This window comes from Thalassophryne amazonica, chromosome 10 (genome assembly GCF_902500255.1).
Source record: "Thalassophryne amazonica chromosome 10, fThaAma1.1, whole genome shotgun sequence".
NCBI classification, from domain to species: Eukaryota; Metazoa; Chordata; class Actinopteri; order Batrachoidiformes; family Batrachoididae; genus Thalassophryne; species Thalassophryne amazonica.
The window spans coordinates 73,306,262-73,324,007 of record NC_047112.1 but is presented as its reverse complement, the minus strand read 5'-3'; the positions used below and the strand labels follow the sequence as shown (position 1 = coordinate 73,324,007).

Here is a 17,746-nt window from a genome sequence, read left to right as displayed (position 1 = left end):
ACAAATGTATGCATTGGAGTCCCTGCGTCAGCCCAAAGACAAGATGGGTTGAGTCTTTGCCATGTTACAAAGATGGAAGAAAGCAGTCCTAGGAATGTGTAGGATATGATGTGTAGGTTGAAATACAACATGGGCTCAAAAATCATCCCAAGGTTCCTCATTTTGTCAGTGTGATGTATGATGCACAAGTCCCCGTTAAGCATTAGCTGGTCAAACTGGTGTCACCTTGACACTTGCATAAACTTTGGCTCCACACTGCCACGCAATTCGTGCCAATGCATGTCATTTAGTGGTACGCTTGTAAGCGTGAAGCCTAGTTTGCACACTGTTCATATCATGTAAAATGGACTGCATTTATTTGGACTGCATTTATATAGCGCTTTTCCATCTGCATCAGACGCTCAAAGCGCTTTACAATTATGTCTCACATTCACCCCGATGTTAGGGTGCTGCCATACAAGGTGCTCACTACACACCGGGAGCAATAGGGGATTAAAGGGCCCTTAATGATTTTCCAGTCAGGCGGGGATTTGAACCCATGATCTTCTGGACTCAAGCCCAACACCTTAACCACTAGACCATCACCTCCCCATCACCTCATGTTTATGCATAAGTTACACACTATTCATGCAACGCGTGACCGAAAATGGTGCACATCTGCACACAATGGCACGCCATTGCACCACTGATTTACACCCCATTCAAGTATTGTTGGCGCATTGTTTGCGTGCAGTGTACGACATGGTATGCACGACACGCATTGTTCCTATAAAGGAATTCATTGCCACAACCACTTTGCGCATGCATGAAGCAGTCGTGGCATTATTTGGTTCCGCATTATCCCGCTTGATGCCATGCTATATAAAATAGCAGGCCTCACATTGTTCCATTGATTCATCAAATTGTTGTGGACCCTACAAGATGTTGAACTCTAGAGAAGGTCTTAAAAACAAGAAAAGGCCTCTATATTATCTCGCAGCTGCAGTGCAACTTTTTGAAGAACAGAAGATAATGCAGAAAGACCAGACCAAAGAAGGCATAACCCCAAAAAGGAAAAAGGATAGCAAGGACAGTGTGGGTGAGGGAATGGTTGACTAGAAGACATCACTTTAGGGCATTATGCCAAGTTATTGACAGAACTTCACAAGGAAGACCCAAGAGGCTACGGAATTACCTGAGAATCACCCTGTGCGCAAAGACACGTAGTGAAATGCAGTGTTTGCGAATAGGTTGCGTAATGTTCATGACTAGTGTGCCACAAATTTTTAGCATTTCAAAATTTTCTTTGCACACAAGCATGCAGCCTTGCACAGTTTAAAGCAGTTTACGACGAGTTTACTCATTGTGGGGATCATATTTGTGCAAGTGTCAAGGTGGCTTATGTCTCGCCTGACATCCACCTTTTCACTGAAGCAAGGCAATTTCTAAAATCTTAATGTGTATAAGATTGCCAGAAGTTATCGACCTGTATTGTCAGTGTAGCAGTGAATAGTATTCCCTTGGGTGCTATATACATTGCATCCGGGAAGTATTGCTTGCTTGCTTGCTATGCTTATCTTTTTTTTTTTTTTTTTTTTTATGCTACAGACTTTCCCTCCAAACTCAACTCACAACACCCCATAATGACCACATGAAAGTTTTTTTTTTTCAAATTTATTAAAAAACAAACAAACTAAGAAGTCACATGAACATAACTATTCACACCCTTTGATTAATACTTTGTTGATGCACCTTTGGCAGCAATTACAGCCTCAAGTCTTCTTGAATATGATTCCACAAGCTTGGTGCACCTATCTTTGGGCAGTTTGGCCCATTCCTCTTTGCAGCACCTCTTAAGCTCCATCAGGTTGGATGGAGAGCGTCGGTGCACAGCCATTTTCAGATCTCTCCAGTGAAAAAGAAAAAACACGAGTTGTTTTGTGTTTTTTTGTACATTTAATTTTAATAAATTGTGTTCATGGTAATTAAACAGCTGGTCTGTATTGCTCCTGGGGAGCAAAACCAACCTACATTTTCTTTGGTTTCATAAAAATGAGACCAATCCCTTTCTGACCATTTTTCTTTTCTGTTTGACCTTTCTTAATAATATTAATTTCCTTTTATTGTCATTGTACATTCGTACAACAAATTTTATCCTCTGTATTTAACCCATCCTAATTACAGTTAGACACAATCCAACCACTAGGGACAGTCTGCAGCCACAGTCCAGCACTCAGGGACCAACTAGAGATGCTGCCTTGGTCAGGGGCAGAGAAAGGAGTAGATCCTAAATAATCATGTTTTTGATTGTGCCCCCCAGAAAATTTAGAATTTTTAGGCATCATTTCCTGCATTTTTGTGCATATTTCACCGCAAAATGCAATCACAGAGACAAGATATTTTGTAACCTGTTTTTTTTATTATTAACTAGCTGGGGTACCCGGCGCTGCACAGTTTGAGTTAACCTGTTTTAGACATAAGCCAAATGCCAATCATTTTAATCAAGACAATTGCTCATTTGTTTTTGTAATGCTGATGTCTTATAAATATAATAGTTAATGGGCTAAAGTTTGTCCAGCAGAACTATAAGAGGTGGACTCCCCAAACTAACTTGGTTAAAAGACAAACAAATTTGAAGTCATTCATGCAGACTTTGTTTTGCAATCAAATTTATGACAAAATTACACACAAAAGGTACAGTGAGGAAAATAAGTATTTGAACACCCTGCGATTTTGCAAGTTCTCCCACTTAAAAATCATGGAGGGGTCTGAAATTTTCATCCTTAGGTGCATGTCCACTGTGAGAGACATAATCTACATAAATAAATAAATAAATAAAAATCCGGAAATCACAATCTATGATTTTTTTAATAATTTATTTGTATGTTACTGCTGTAAATAAGTATTTGAACACCTACCAACCAGCAAGAATTCTGGCTCACACAGACCTATTAATTTTTCTTTAAGAAGCCCTCTTATTCTGCACTCTTTACCTGTATTAAGTTTGAACTTGTTACCTGTATAAAAGACACCTGTTCACACACTTAATCAATCACACTCCAACCTGTCCACCATAGCCAAGACCAAAGAGCTGTCTAAGGACACCAGGGACAAAACTGTAGACCTGCACAAGGCTGGATGGACTGCAGGACAACAGGCAAACAGCTTGGTAGAAGACAACAACTGTTATGATTATTTATTAGAAAGTGGAAGAAACACAAGATGACTGTCAATCTCCCTCGGTCTGGGATTCCATGCAAGATCTCACTTTGTGGGGTAAGGATGATTCTGAGAAAGCTCAGAACTACACAGGAGGACCTGGTCAATGACCTGAAGAGAGCTGGGACCACAGTCATAAAGATTACATTAGTAACTGCCATGGCTTAAAATCCTGCAGGGCAGCAAGGTCCCCCTGCTCAAACCAGCACATGTCCAGGCCCGTTTGAAGTTCACCAGTTACCATCTGGATGATCCAGAGGAGGCATGGGAGAAGGTCATGTGGTCAGATGAGACCAGAAAAGAGCTTTTTGGAATCAACTCCACTTACCATGTTTAGAGGATGAGAACAACCCCAAGAAAACCATCCCAACTGTAAAGCATGGGGGTGGAAACACCATACTCTGGGGGTGCTCTTCTGCAAAGGGGACAGGACGACTGCACCGTATTGAAGAGAGGATGGATGGGGTCATGTATTGCGAGATTTTGGCAAACAACCTCCTTCCCTCAGTAAGAGCATTGAAGATGGGTCATGGCTGGGTCTTCCAGCAAGACAATGACTCCAAACACACAGCCAGGGCAACTAAGGAGGGGCTCTGTAAGAAGCATTTGAAGGTCCTGGAGTGGCCTGGCCAGTCTCCAGACCTGAACTCAATAGAAAATCTTTGGAGGGAGCTGAAACTCCAAACCTGAAAGATCTAGAGAAGATCTGTATGGAGGAGTGGACCAAAATCGTTGATGCAGTGTGTGAAAACTTGGTCAAGAACTACAGGAAATGTCTGACCTCTGTAATGGCAGACAAAGGCTACTGTACCAAATATTATCATTGATTTTCACAGGTGTTCAAATACTTATTTGCAGCAGTAACATACAAATAAATTATTTTAAAAATCATACATTGTGATTTCCGGATTTTTTTTTTTAGATTATGTCTCTCACAGTGGACATGCACCTAAGATGAAAATTTTCAGACCCTTCCATGATTTCTAAGTGGGAGAACTTGCAAAATCGCAGGGTGTTCAAATACTTATTTTCCTCACTGTATATAATAGCCACAACTCCCACAAGCACATTTCAGACAGTACAACCAATGCACAGTGAGGCTATGGCAGACACATATAAAGGTATTTATATGTTAGGGTTTGCATCAATCAATAATCCATCTCACTCTCTCCCCTGGCATCTTGATCTGTCACATTGACTACCTGCATGGCCGACTACACAACATCCATAAACCACCTCTCTGGCCTTGCTGTTGTCTTCCCGGCTGGTGGTTCCATGCAATACGTATTGCCAAAAGTCTCCTGTGGTGGTTACAGCAGCTGCATCAGGTCAATTCATGTGTCAGACATGACATATGTCCATACTGATTAAGTCCACAAAGTTTTATTTCAACAGAGCAGTTCATCAATGAGCTATACACATAGTTAAATAAGCCACACCTCTCATTTTTGGTAGGCAATTGTAGCAAAACATGAGACAGTATCAAAATTTAATTTGATAATTTTTGCTTGGATTACTTCAAACATTGTACGGGCCACATTTGGAAAAGACTGAGGATAAAATTGTAGTATGAATAACGAAAATTAAAAACAGTTCTTGAATAAAATTACAAAATAATAAAAAAAAAAAATCAATGCTGCTGAAATTTGATAAGCCATTTGGCAGCCATTTTGGTGAGCCAACCAATCAGTGCTGTATGTACAGAACCCGTCACTTAAAGTGATATTTTTTTCTTGCCGTGATAATTTGTGTGCTCGTTTTCCTTTTTGAGCCCTCAAATTACTATAGTAAAATGAGCGCACACTACAGTAAAACAAGATTACATTAAAGTCAACTATGTACCAAAATGAGAGCACATTTTTTCGGCATGCAAAACATTTTGCAATGACACTTCAAGGGCTTCGTATTTCTGTAATGTTGGCAAAAATTTAAAATTAACGTGCCAGTTGGAGCACCCCTGTGGTTGAAATGTCTTAAAATGGTGTTTGAATCCAAAGAGTGTTGCAGTGACTGTGAGCATAAAGTTTTATTAAGCTGTTGCGTTTGGAGCATAACGTCACAAAATATTGGCCACAGAAGCTCAAAGGGCCAAGACCTGAAATGTACGAATTTGTTGCGAATCTTTGAAATGGTTTCAGATTTCAAAAACCCTCAATAACTTTTTTATCAACATAGATGGCAGATGGTGTACACCAAATTTTGTAAGAACTGGTTGAATGGCCTCTGGCTAGTTTGTTTTAGTTTCACTTTGAATCTTTTTAATATTATTAGAAAAGTAGTTAGTTTTCAATTTGCAAATTCTGAGCAAAAATGCACATGACTTGAGAGACTGAAATAAAAATAAATAAATGAACATGTAGTGTTGACAGACTTCAGAATACACCATAGGTACCAGTGACTCAATGTTTGTCACAATTCAGTGGATATAGTGAAAATTTTTCAGGTGTGTAGAACAAATGTGATTTTTGGTGAATTTGTTTTAAATTTCGAGGGAGATATCTTAGAGTGTTGTTTGCATAATAATTTCCATCCACTTTATGTAACCCTCAACAAAACAGAGGATTCAACTCGGATATGACCCATAACCATACACACTGAATTTTGTAGAATTCAGTGCACTTAGTTTCTTCTCCATCTGTAACAACCCCATCGTGGCTGATGACTACCACATTTGGCAGACAGTCAAAGAAGAAGCAGGAGGAAGCAGTAGGGTTCCCACTGTTTTACTGATTGGACCCCTGAAAAATTAGCCTCCCTGGTCAGCATTTCAGAATTAGTTACAAAGTTACATCCACACCTCAATTTTCAATCACTGCACCCTAAAAATAAAGCTAAACTGAACCTGAAACTAAAAGTAAACAATCGTGAATATCACAAATTAGCTATAAGCACACCTCTTCCGTCTGCCCCATATCATAGCCTACATCTAAATCATTATCGCATCTTCAAAACAAATGAAAATCATCTTTAATTCTTAACGAAAATGAGAGTATTAATGTCACAAAATCTGGATTCCTGCAAGCCATCAGAACTAATGTTTAACACTATAGCAGCTTTATGTAGCTGCCTTTCGTCGAGATCCTTAAAGCTGGGTAAAGAAGTTCAGTGAATTTGTCCCTGAAGGTGTAGAGGACAGTGAGAGTGTTACCTGAGACCCTATAATAAGTCAGAGTGCCACTAAAAGTATTCAGAAACATACCAAGACATTTGAAGCCCTCATCTGATATTGTGAATGCGTCTGCTTTATTACTGTGCTGGGCAAGGAAATTGCATTGTACCTGGCGGTTGTGGACTAAGCTCCATGATATATCATTACCTCCGAGATAAGTTTCTCGACTGATTGTTTGGTATGCAATAAGGGCAGCAACCTCCTCGAGATACATGTTACTCCATTCTATCTCCCAGTAACAGCACCCCATCAACCCCTCCCTGCACAGAACCTGAGGAAATGTCGTAAACCTTTCTGGACAATCAGGATAGGACTGCGGCTCTTCTTTTATTGCCTTTTTTTTGTCATCAGAAAGAGTCAGGTCCTTGTGAGCTGTGTTTGGGTCCAGTGTGAGATCACAGGCATCTGAAGGAAAGAGTGATACAGAATCTCTTATTGTAAGTATGTCTCTGTGGTCATTTGAACATGAACTGATGCAAATTATGAAGAAAATGTTATATTTGTTCCATTCTATGGGAGCAGTGTTAACAGGTTGATGGTGTGATGAGTCACTGCAAGTGTCCACATGGCAATGCGTTTTTGGGGCATGGTGCCCGTCAATATCTCAACATGGGTAGAGGGAAATTTTAGTTTTCTACATCATCAGAAATATTGGTAACATTCCTAAAATTCTCCTCCTACCATAAGTACAAAAGTACGCTTTTCCTTCCTTCAGACTGCAGTTCATCTAAACTGTAATTCTTCAGATGTCACATACGGACACTATCATGTAAACAAAAAATATTTTAGTGTGTAACCTGTCTCTTGTACAATGACGGCTGGGATACACTCCAGATCCCCCATGACCCTGAATTAAAATAAGCAGTTATAGAAAATGACTGAATTTTTACAGATAATTATGCTTTGTGGTTTCCTGATCCTTGCATTAATGGCTCATTTTGAGTCAGTTACTCAGTATTGTGGGTTCAGATCAGTCATGTGTACTCGTATGAAAGATGGACTGGCTGAGGGTTTTACATTGTTACAAGGCCACACGCATGGAGTTGTAAGAATTATTTGCAATCTTACAAATAAAAGGGATCACATTTCCATTGATTTGTAAGTTAGAAATGCTATAAATGCAACCCAGTCTAACGAGTACCCCCCCTCCCTCTAACCCTAACTATAACTCCCCCCCCGACTCCCCTGCATCACTTTTCATTTTGTGCTCCCGTCACGGAATGTATTGGAATGAATATGTGTTCCCGTTATGGAAATGTGACACTTTTCATGACAATCTCACGGACCAGTAGATTAATGTACACTGAAAAAAGAGAATGTTTGAACCAACTTAAAAAAGTGTTACAATTTGTAAATACCCTGAATGAATTAAGTTGTTTGAACTTAAGTTTGAAGGTTAAATCAACTCTAACTTACAAACTTAAGTTCAAACAACTTAATTCATTCAGGGGTTTTTTTACAAATTGTAACACTTTAAGTTGGTTCAAAAATTCTCTTTTTTCAGTGTATATTTCGTGATGCTGAATCACAAAACATCGTGAAATACAGGTGGAAATTCAACAAGTAATGTTGAAATTGAACCACATGAGTTGCAGAAAAGTGTAGCCGATCTGTTTGTATTTTAAAAAATAAATAAATAAATCAAACCTCATTGAAAATGAAAACACAGAAAAACAATGACAAAAATACTTACACCACAGGAGAGTAGTTCTGTCTGTTATGGTCTCCTCAGGAAGCGGTTCAGGCTTTGAAGCACAGTCAGTGATCAGAATGCCATTGTTGTAGTGGTAGATGCTTGCTCCTTGGTATTTGTCATTGGCTATAGCTGCTATGAGGAAACAGAACCTGCTGCTCTTACGACGTTTGGAAAGATCTTGGAAAGCCTGGGCATCTTCTCTCATTCTGTTTAGCACTTTATCTGAGTAGCACAGGTCCTGATCACTGGGACTAACATGCGCTACACTTCCTAAATCGAGTGAACTTGAATAGTTGGCCAAATCTTCTATGTAGGGGTTTTCATTTTCCACAGAAGTAAAAACAAAGCAGAAAGCATCTTCCACACCTGACTTCAGAACTTGTCGATCCAGTTCAGAGTTATTGGACACAATCTGTATTCCGTCCATTATGTCCACACAGGACCTGATGACGGTGATCTCTCTTTCCATACACTCCATCCACCGGTTCAGCTTCTCATTGCTGAATGGTGACAAGCGTCTCTCTTCAAAGATTTGAGCTAACTCACTTTCATCTTTCTTGCCCTCTTTAATGGACTGAATATTCTTTGCTGTTTTCTCTTGAAGTGTAGATGTGTATTCATTGCACAGTTGTTGGAAAGTTGTCAACTTTTTCTGAATCTGTGGAATACGCTGGACCACTTTGTCACCAAGAGAAGCATTGCATCTCATTTTCAGTTGATGTAAGTCTTCAAAGGCAATCTCAGCCTTTCCTGCTAATCCAGCACTGATCCCAGGTGCCACCTGAGGAGCCTGGAAATGTAATGTCTTCAATGGCATCAGCCAGACCGTCACTGGAACAGCATTCTCTCCATTTTCTCCCAGCAGAGTTGGAAGTTCAACATAGGTCTTTACTGCATCAGCGAAGGTTGTAGGGTTGACTTTAAGGACAAAGTCGCCAAAGAACTTGCAGGAGAACTTATCAGTCAGGTCTTTTTCTTTGTCCGTCAGCTTGAGATCAATGTCCCCTTCAATTTGAAGTGATGGAATCTTCTTTATTACTGCTTCCATGTGGCCCTGTATGTCCTGAACAGTGCTGTCCTCAGACTTCTCACTGTCAAACACAAAGAAAGCATGTGCCCCATATGTGATGCCTGTGACTACATGTGTTGCCATGCCGTGCTCAAAGTGGCCTATCTGTTGCTTTTTCTTGGCATCTAGAGGTGTCAAAAATAGTTGTTTGAACTCGGTGGTAACTTTGTACTGAAGCGTGACTCTGGACACATGATGAGAATCGTTCTTGTCATTCATGTATTTTCCAGATCCTCCGACTTGAATCAGTCCACTGAGGAAACTGGCCTTCAGAGAAGCATCAACATCAAGCAGAGTGCATTTTTCTGTGGTTGAATCACTTGTAGAAATTTGAAATTCACTGCTGGGCTGAGGCGCCTTAACTGTGTTCACCTGTTTCGTTTTATCATCCCACAATGTGATGCCTACAAAAACAAGAAACAACACAAACCTCTTACAAAAAGAAGACCAAACATTCAAGAAGTGGTACATGTAGACTTTTTGAAGGGTAAACCACAAGCAGTTTTTTTTCTCTCTGTGGCAGTGGAAGATGACCGACAGCTCCACACCAGGACAGCTTTTCCTGGAGACAATGGACCAGGCCTGTGATCATATGACTGTGGAGTTTTCTCAAGGCTGGGTTTTGCACACTGGAGGGTTTTTCCTCCGTTGCTTGGCAAGGGAAAGTACTGCCTGTGATGTGGATGAAGTCCTCTGGCCAGACCCCAAACAAAGACGTGATTTTGGAGAATGAATCTCAGTGACTTTGTACAGTAATGTGCATTTTATTTTGCTTTATTTATTAATTTTTTCTTATTGTTGTGACATTGCTGAATGTAGATATCACTTTAATTACGATATTTTGTTGCATTCTTCAGTTACAGTTTTTTTTTACAATCACTTCAATGCTAACCTCAGAAGTGTTTGCACAACTTTCCAAACTCTAGATACTACAGAGATACTACTGCGAAATGAGGATGTGGAGGTGAGGGAGAAAGACTTGGTAGAGGACAAGGACCCCTTCATAGAGGTGGTCGTGGGCCTCATCAGAGAGGGGAGGGGGTAGAAGACAAGGCCAGGGACCAAGACACCGGCAGTCACAGCAAAGGGTGTCAAATAAAATCAGAGCAATAGTTGTGGATCATGTCATTAATCAGGGCATGACGATGAGTGAGGCCGCTGCCATGATCCATCTAAGCCATCAAAGCCGGATGAAGCCGGGGAGAGCCGTTTGGCGTGCTTATGTATTTTGGGTCAAGGATGAACGTTGCAAAAACGGAAAGTTGACAGGACTAATATTTTTGTAGAAATGAGCAATTCTAGCTATCCAGTAAACAATGGACATTGGAAGTTTGGGGTTTTGAGGTTTTAAATGTTATTATTGTTGTTCATGTTAGGGCCCTTTCATACATAACACGAAAGATGCAGAAACTGGAAGAAAATCCACAAACCAAGCATGAAATGGCGAACCATGAACCATCCACCTGCTGTCGTGAGGGACGCACGGTTGCACAGGCGTGCATGACACATCGGTTTTGTGTACAGTCGTGAACAAACAGTGCGAGCAGCTGGAACATGTTGCGCCACATTGTGGCATTGATTTGGAGAAAATAAAATAAAAACCAGCTGTATATTTAGTGAAAACAACTGGGTTGAAATAATAATAAAAGGGGACCCAGTACAGAACCCTGCGGTTAAATAATCCTGGTTCAATAAGAAATAAATGCCAGGCATGGAATTCAAACCTGCAATACAAAAGCTCAGATTACCAGATGGAAACTTTACCACTGCGCTACAATCACTGTCTTATAACATGAGTGTAAAATAGCTAAAATCAACAAGGAGATGAATGTATTTTTTGAAAAAAGCACCGTAATAACTGATAAAACAGTGTTTGTTATGGTGTATTTTTATCTGTGTTGTAATGTAACACCTTGCGTGCACAGTCACGTCCAGCTGTCATAGCAAAGCAGTCACACAAGGCTAAGTTCACGCCTTCGTCGTCCTCATTTGTTTTATTTAATTTCCACACTCTAAAACATGCAGCTGCATTTAGTAATGTCCACTTGCTACCTCTCTTTAACATAAACAGCTCTTACAAGTTTTGTATGTTGAACTCAACTTTATAAGTTGAGTTGAGCTGCAAAGTTGAGTTCAACATCCAAAACCAAAGAGCTCTTTATGTTAAAGAGAGGTAGCAAGTGGACATAACTGAACGCTTTAGAGTGCACTCTTTTTGTCTGTCATGTAAACTGCAATTTATGTGGTGGAAGTGAAATCAGCAGGACGGGCAGCTTCACATCGTGCCATGTGCTCAGACACTGGCTGGTCCTCGTGAGAGCGTGAGCGTACACATATGTACACTGTGTGTTCTCCAGCTGAGGTGCAGGACACAGTGCAGTGCACTGTGTCCTTCACCGGACTCCGGGACCTTCAGCCACAGCTGACAATGTTGGATTCATGGTGTGTGTGTATGTGTTGGTGGTGGTGGGTGGTCAACGACACAGTCCACAAGCCATTTGTGTGTGTGTGTGTGTGTGTGTGGTGGTAGGGGGGGGGTTGCAGCACAGTCACACCCATGTGTGTTGCTAGGTGAGGGCTCCGATTTTTCACGATTGGTTTGCAGTTCCTCCTTTGTGTGTTAGTCGGCTTCAATCATGTTATGTGTGAAGGGGCCCTTAGTTTAACAGTGTTGGTTGTGTTATTGATTTATTGTGATTTCGCAGTTTGTAGGCTTCATCACTTTAGTTAAGTTGCCATTAACATGAGTGACTTCAGTCTCATGTTGCTGACACCATGAGTGAAATATGTATTGTTTGATCTCCACCCTGTTTGTGTCTCAAATGACAAGCACCTACATGCAGTAAAGACAAACAGCTGTGCGTGCGTGCGTGCATTTTCAATCAGGGACAAACAGAGCACAGCTGACATTTGCGGTTTGGCATGCTTATGTATTTTAAGTCAAGGATGAACGGCGCCAAAACGGAACACTGAGAGGACTAATAGTTTTGAAGAAGCTACAAATATTAGCTAACATTGCTAATTACATTTTGGACTTGCACGCCTTTCCAGCAGGAGGTAGTAAATCATCTTTATATTAAAAGCGTGAGTGTAAGCACATACATACATTGTACATACATGAAAAATACATGGATGACACAAGAAAGTGAAAACACTTATTTCCATTGCGATCCATTTAAAATCAAATGACATATCAGTAGTAAAAATAAAATAAAAAATAATAATAATGATAAGAATTATAATAATAATAATGACAATAATAATAATAGTGTGTATATGATAATAACAACCTAAACAATTTATAAATACATTAAGACAGTAAATTAACATTAAAAGTTACATAATTAACAGGAACTAAACGGGTTGAGTTCCTCTTCTAAAAATTGTTGAGGTCTAAGGTTCTAAAACATTCTGGACTCACACGCCATTCCAACTCATTGCTTAATTTATTACTACCCTTGAAAAATGTTACCTATGTTGTGTGGGCCGCTGAAGAGGAGGTACTGCTGGCCCACCACCACCAGAGGGCACCCTGCCTGGAGTGCGGGCTCCAGGCACCAGAGGGCGCTGCCGCCTCACAGGAGCAGCCGGGGTGACAGCTGACACTCATCACCTGTGACAGCTGTCACCACTCATCTGATCTGCATCGGTATATCAGCCAGACGTCATCTCCACCTCTTCGCCGAGATATCGTTCTACCTGAAAGGTAATATCCTCAGCCTGACTGCTTGATAGAAAGCCTTTTTTTGTGATTTTTGTGAGTGATAACAGACTTTTTCTCCAACGAGAGGTGGAGGTAGCTTCCCTGCCGTGCAGATTGCTGGGTGCAGACGCACCCACGTTTAACTGTGTTTTTGTTCCTCGCCAGCAGTACCAGGTCCGACACGCGGAGGCAGTGGCCACCTGGGAGTTCGGGACTTGGCGGCTCCAGTATTCCCGGGGTCTGGTGGCGGAGGAAATCGTGTGGTTCCGGTTCTGCTTTGGACAGGCGTCTCCTATCTTCGAGCCTGCCCACACGACACCTTGTAATTTGACCTTTGATCTATTGTGGAATCTGTTGTGTTTGTTGTGCACGTTCGCAACAGTAAAGTGTTGTTATTTGACCTATTCCATTGTCCGTTCATTTGCGCCCCCTGTTGTGGGTCCGTGTACTTACACTTTCCCAACAACCTACATATTTTGTGAATACCCAACCTAGAGCCCGTGGATCCCTATGGCCAACACACTAGTTCTTCAAATAAACCCATTACTATAGTATTTCAAACCTTAATTTCACATTTTGTTCAATGATTCTACTGTCTCTGTTTAGAACGACAAAAAGAACCTTATTATGTTTGCCAAGGATGTAATAAAATCATTGGCATTTATTGATTTATTTGTCTATCTTTATTAGGCCATGGAAGACTCCATTAAACTTCCTCCAATTTTGGTAAAAAAAAAAAAAGTGGTGCAAATTATTTGTTGAACTAATAGGATTAATAAATGGAAAACTTTTGACTGTGTTGAATGTTTGGTCTGCAAAGTAAAGGTCAAACAATGTCAAAGACCATTGGATTTTATGACATGTGACATATGTTACCTCATAATGTGATAAATTTTGTTAAATTTAAATTTTGACCTTTGTATAATTCTTAAATTGACCTCTACCTGGCCACTTATAGAAAATTCAAGTGGCCGGTTGTTTGTTTTTTTTTTCTTTCTTTTTTCAAAAGATCAATATCTAAGCAGTATTTGTTCCAAATTTGGTGCTTGTATCACCATTTGCAGGATTCCTCTTTAAATACTCTATTTGCTGCACTATCTACAGTAGAGGTCTAATCTGTAGCCAAAGCATCAAGTATGCAGGCGCAAACTATCCTCAGCCTGGTCAATAAACCCCATCCAAGTCCAGCTGATTGAGAGCTTAGTCCTTCAAGGAACAGCAAAAGGGGAAAAAACAAAAAAACAAAATGCTAAAATTCAAATCAAAAGGGAAAGACATTTTCTTTATATATTTCTCTTTATATTTATTTCTTTTTATATTTTCATTTATTTTCTTATTCTTTGTGTCATCTCGTTGTTCCATACTAACATCCCAAAACACACATAGTAATGAATACACATAAGGGTGTTCATTACTATGTGTCCTATAAAAGCCAAGTGGCCTCTGTGTGGCATGTATTGCTTTTGATCACGGACAAACTGGGGAGAGCTGGCATTTTCCATTTGGTATGCTTATTTATTTTGGGTCAAGGATGAACGCCACCAAAACAGAACATTGACAGGACTAATATTTTTGGAGAAATTATGGATAATACGAAACAACAGAGAACAATGGTCATTGATAATTAGATTCTGGACTCACGTGGCATTCCAAATTATACAACAAAAATTATATATTAATATTAAATATTTTTATTTTTCATTATACTTTAAAAAATATCAGGTACCTATTTTATAAACACTACCAAATCTAGAGCCCATGGAGTGTGTCCAATAAGTATTTATTAATTATCTAATCTTATTTTCTGCTGAAACAATGTAATATTTTGATCGCACCATTAAAGCCATTGTTTCTTTAGAAAATTTGGTTTCATTATTTTGTCCCAAACATAACTGAAGTTAACTATTCCACCACACATCATTCTCACACACAGATACAGAGATGTCATCACATTTTACCTGGAACCAGTTTTTCTGTACGAGCATCATACAACATGCCTAAGGTGAAAGGACGACCCAGGGCAGCCACCACCAACTCCTTTGAAGACATTTTTCCAACCTGAAGAGAAAAAAAAAAAAAAAACCCCACAATCAACAACTGCCTTTAGCATTAATGTCTAGTATCTGTGTCGAGGATCCAGTTTGTCCTCACCTGATGAAGTCTCAGTTGAACTACCAGTCTGATCACCTGTGATGTTTCCGCCACATTTATATCCTGCTGAAGGAGCCACCCACCTCCTACGAACACCACAAATGGTCTAAGAAACTTCTGCATGAATAAAGAATTTATTTATTTATTAGTTTATTGAAATTTCTGGGTTTGTTATACTTACACAATGTATTGTAAAGGAATCAATCTGAAATAACTAAAGCTTAATCATTGGGCTTTATGTTTGAATGAAGTCAGAGGGTTTAACTTTAATCATTTAGTATTTCAATAAATGTTTGAGCCAAAAGTGATATTTGAATTAGAAACAGTCAGTACGCCACAATCTTGGGATTTCCCCTCCTTAACCTGTACATTTTTAAAACACTAACATATGATGAACTGAAATGAAAGTCTTCAGAGGGGTGACACAGCCTACACATGCACAAAATGCTTTTATTTTTAAATACACAGTGATGCAGTGTTGATGTGTATTTGTACCTGCATTCGTGAGACTCAAACCACAACTAATCAAATCGCATCAAATTAAATCATTGAGACACATAAGGCAGGGTGATGGGGTTATATATTATTAAATTAAACTTTCCTTATCCCACTGACAGATACAAAACATGGTGTTAAAATCAGTTACACAAAACTCAAGAAAATACAACAAAAGATTTAAAACAGCAAGAATAGCAGATAGAATAAAGCAGCTTGCTAAACTAGTTTTACACACAAGTACCACATAACATTGGAATGGTTGCAGGAAGTACACTGGGGTGTGCTAATCTGTAATATGTTATCAGTACAGGGAGTAGTTATACTTTATAAAGCTCACTAAGGATGGATGAAGAAAGGAGGTACCCTAATTCTACCTAGAAAATTTTGCTGAGTAAAAATACTCTGCCAGGATAACATTTGGTCCCAGTCTAAATAGAGTAAAATACTCTCTATTATAGAGTGAAATCAGCTCTACTGTCTTGTCAGATCAAGTGTTTCTACTCCAATAAGACTTGATTTTACAGTGGGATAGAGTATATTTAACTCTATTTGGACTGGGACCAAATGTTATCCCAGCAGAGTAAATTTTACTCTGTAAAATTTACTGTGCATGAGGTACACTAAACCCATAGGCAGTAATTAAGACCAGAGGAATACGAAATTCTGGTGGTAAGCCAGAGTTTCATATTCAAAACAAGAGGGATAATAAACTCTATGGCTGTGATTCGGACAGGGGAACGAACACTGAACTTAATATAATAATAAGACACATGATATGTTAAACTTGAAAAACATGGTTAATGCTGGGATACATGAACCAGACCAGGGAACTGAGGTATTTATCACAGGATTTTAAGGAAGCTAAGAGCTGACATCAGTCAGGTGACCATTGTTCTCTGACAAACATCTTACAGCAGCAAATGTGGAATGAGGATGTTGTTGAACTTTATTCAAACACTCTTTCTTCCTTTTGTGACTGAAAGCACTTGTCTTCCTCATGTTTGACATTGTTGCACACAGGTGACACACACCCAGTTATCATACAAAACACACCCAGTTTCCTCCCACTCATACACTGCACAGGGAAACATTGTTTCCTTATTCTCAAGAAATCAGAAGTACTACTCAAGGAACTTTTTAGTGTCAGTTCATGATGAATCCTCTTACCATAAACCACTACTGGCTCTCTGAAATGTCACGAAAAGCCACTACATTACGTGATGACATAGTCACATCTAATTTGCATATGGTGGGAAGCAGAAAAGCATCTTGTTCTCTTCAAAGGTTGGATTATATTGTTTTTCTGGTAGCGATTCAAGTGCCAATGGTGTAAACAATGCCTATAAGAGAGAAAACTGACCCACCTTTCGTCAAAAAAGTGACAGCTGCCAATCAAAACCGACTACGTCACTAAGCCCCGCCCCCTCTATGACGTCATAGCCAATCAGAATCGATGACGTCACTATGTCCCGCCCCTAAGCCCCTCCCCTAGTCCCGCCTCCAAGCCCCGCCCCTTATGACATCACAGCCAATCATAATCGATGACGTCACTATGCCCCGCCCCTAAGCCCCGCCCTGATCCCGCCTCCGAGCCCCCGCCCCTTATGACGTCACATCCAATCAGAGTCGATGACGTCAGTATGTCCCGCCCCTAAGCCCCGCCCCCGGCTCCTCCCCTAGTTCCGCCCCTGGCTCCTCCCCTAGCCCCACCCCCAAGCTCCTCCCCTAACCCCGGCCAAGCACCGCCTCCAAGCCATACCTCCCCTCCCACCCAGGGTCTAATATTTTAATGTCATTTTATTTCATGAATTAAAGAATTATTAAAAATACCTAGATCTTTTTAATGTATTAAAGAATTAACTAATTCTGAAATAATTAAACATAAATCACTGTCTATTATTTAATGACCCTTTAATATCTTTAATTCTTAAATTATTACGTTTCCTTTTCTGTTTTTTAATTCGTAAATTAAAGAAGGGGAACAAATACCCGTCTCTCTCGGCTGTAAGTCTTTGCAGCAAGACGGTCAAATACCCACGCATAGAGCCGCTCGCGGAAACATGACCCCACGGCTGTAAAACCTGTTGCAGACGCTGTGTCTGTGTGAGTGCGTGTGTGTGTGTGTGTGTGTGTGTGTGTGTGTGTGTGTGTGTGTGTGTGTGTGTGTGTGTGTGTGTGTGTGTGTGTGTGTGTGTGTGTGTGTGGCGGGACACCCGCTGAGCGGAGATGCTGCCCCGAGGTGATGAACCCGAAGAACAATAA

At 40.1% G+C, this 17,746-nt stretch overlaps 1 protein-coding gene across 1 annotated transcript; it reads right to left on the bottom strand.

The window, feature by feature from the left end:
• Positions 1 to 4,565: 4,565 nt before the first annotated feature.
• On the bottom strand, positions 4,566 to 15,006 carry LOC117518978 (stonustoxin subunit alpha-like). Its single transcript, XM_034180267.1, has 4 exons — positions 14,987 to 15,006; positions 14,794 to 14,893; positions 8,061 to 9,536; positions 4,566 to 6,772 (listed from the first exon to the last, which is right to left on the bottom strand). The coding sequence occupies exons 2-4, from the start codon at positions 14,882 to 14,884 to the stop codon at positions 6,243 to 6,245; spliced, it is 2,097 nt and encodes a 698-aa protein (XP_034036158.1). The 5' UTR covers positions 14,885 to 14,893; positions 14,987 to 15,006; the 3' UTR covers positions 4,566 to 6,242.
• Between the last annotated feature and the right edge of the window lie 2,740 nt (positions 15,007 to 17,746).

Bases quoted from the DNA above. Each gene is read 5' to 3' on its own strand.
- LOC117518978 (XM_034180267.1), bottom strand. From the start codon at position 14,884: ATGTCTTCAAAGGAGTTGGTGGTGGCTGCCCTGGGTCGTCCTTTCACC. The intron at 9,537-14,793 runs GTAAAATGTGAT...TTGTTTTTGTAG, and splicing joins TACAGAAAAACTGGTTCCAG to GCATCACATTGTGGGATGAT. The intron at 6,773-8,060 runs GTAAGTATTTTT...TCTTTCCTTCAG, and splicing joins CAGAACTACTCTCCTGTGGT to ATGCCTGTGATCTCACACTG.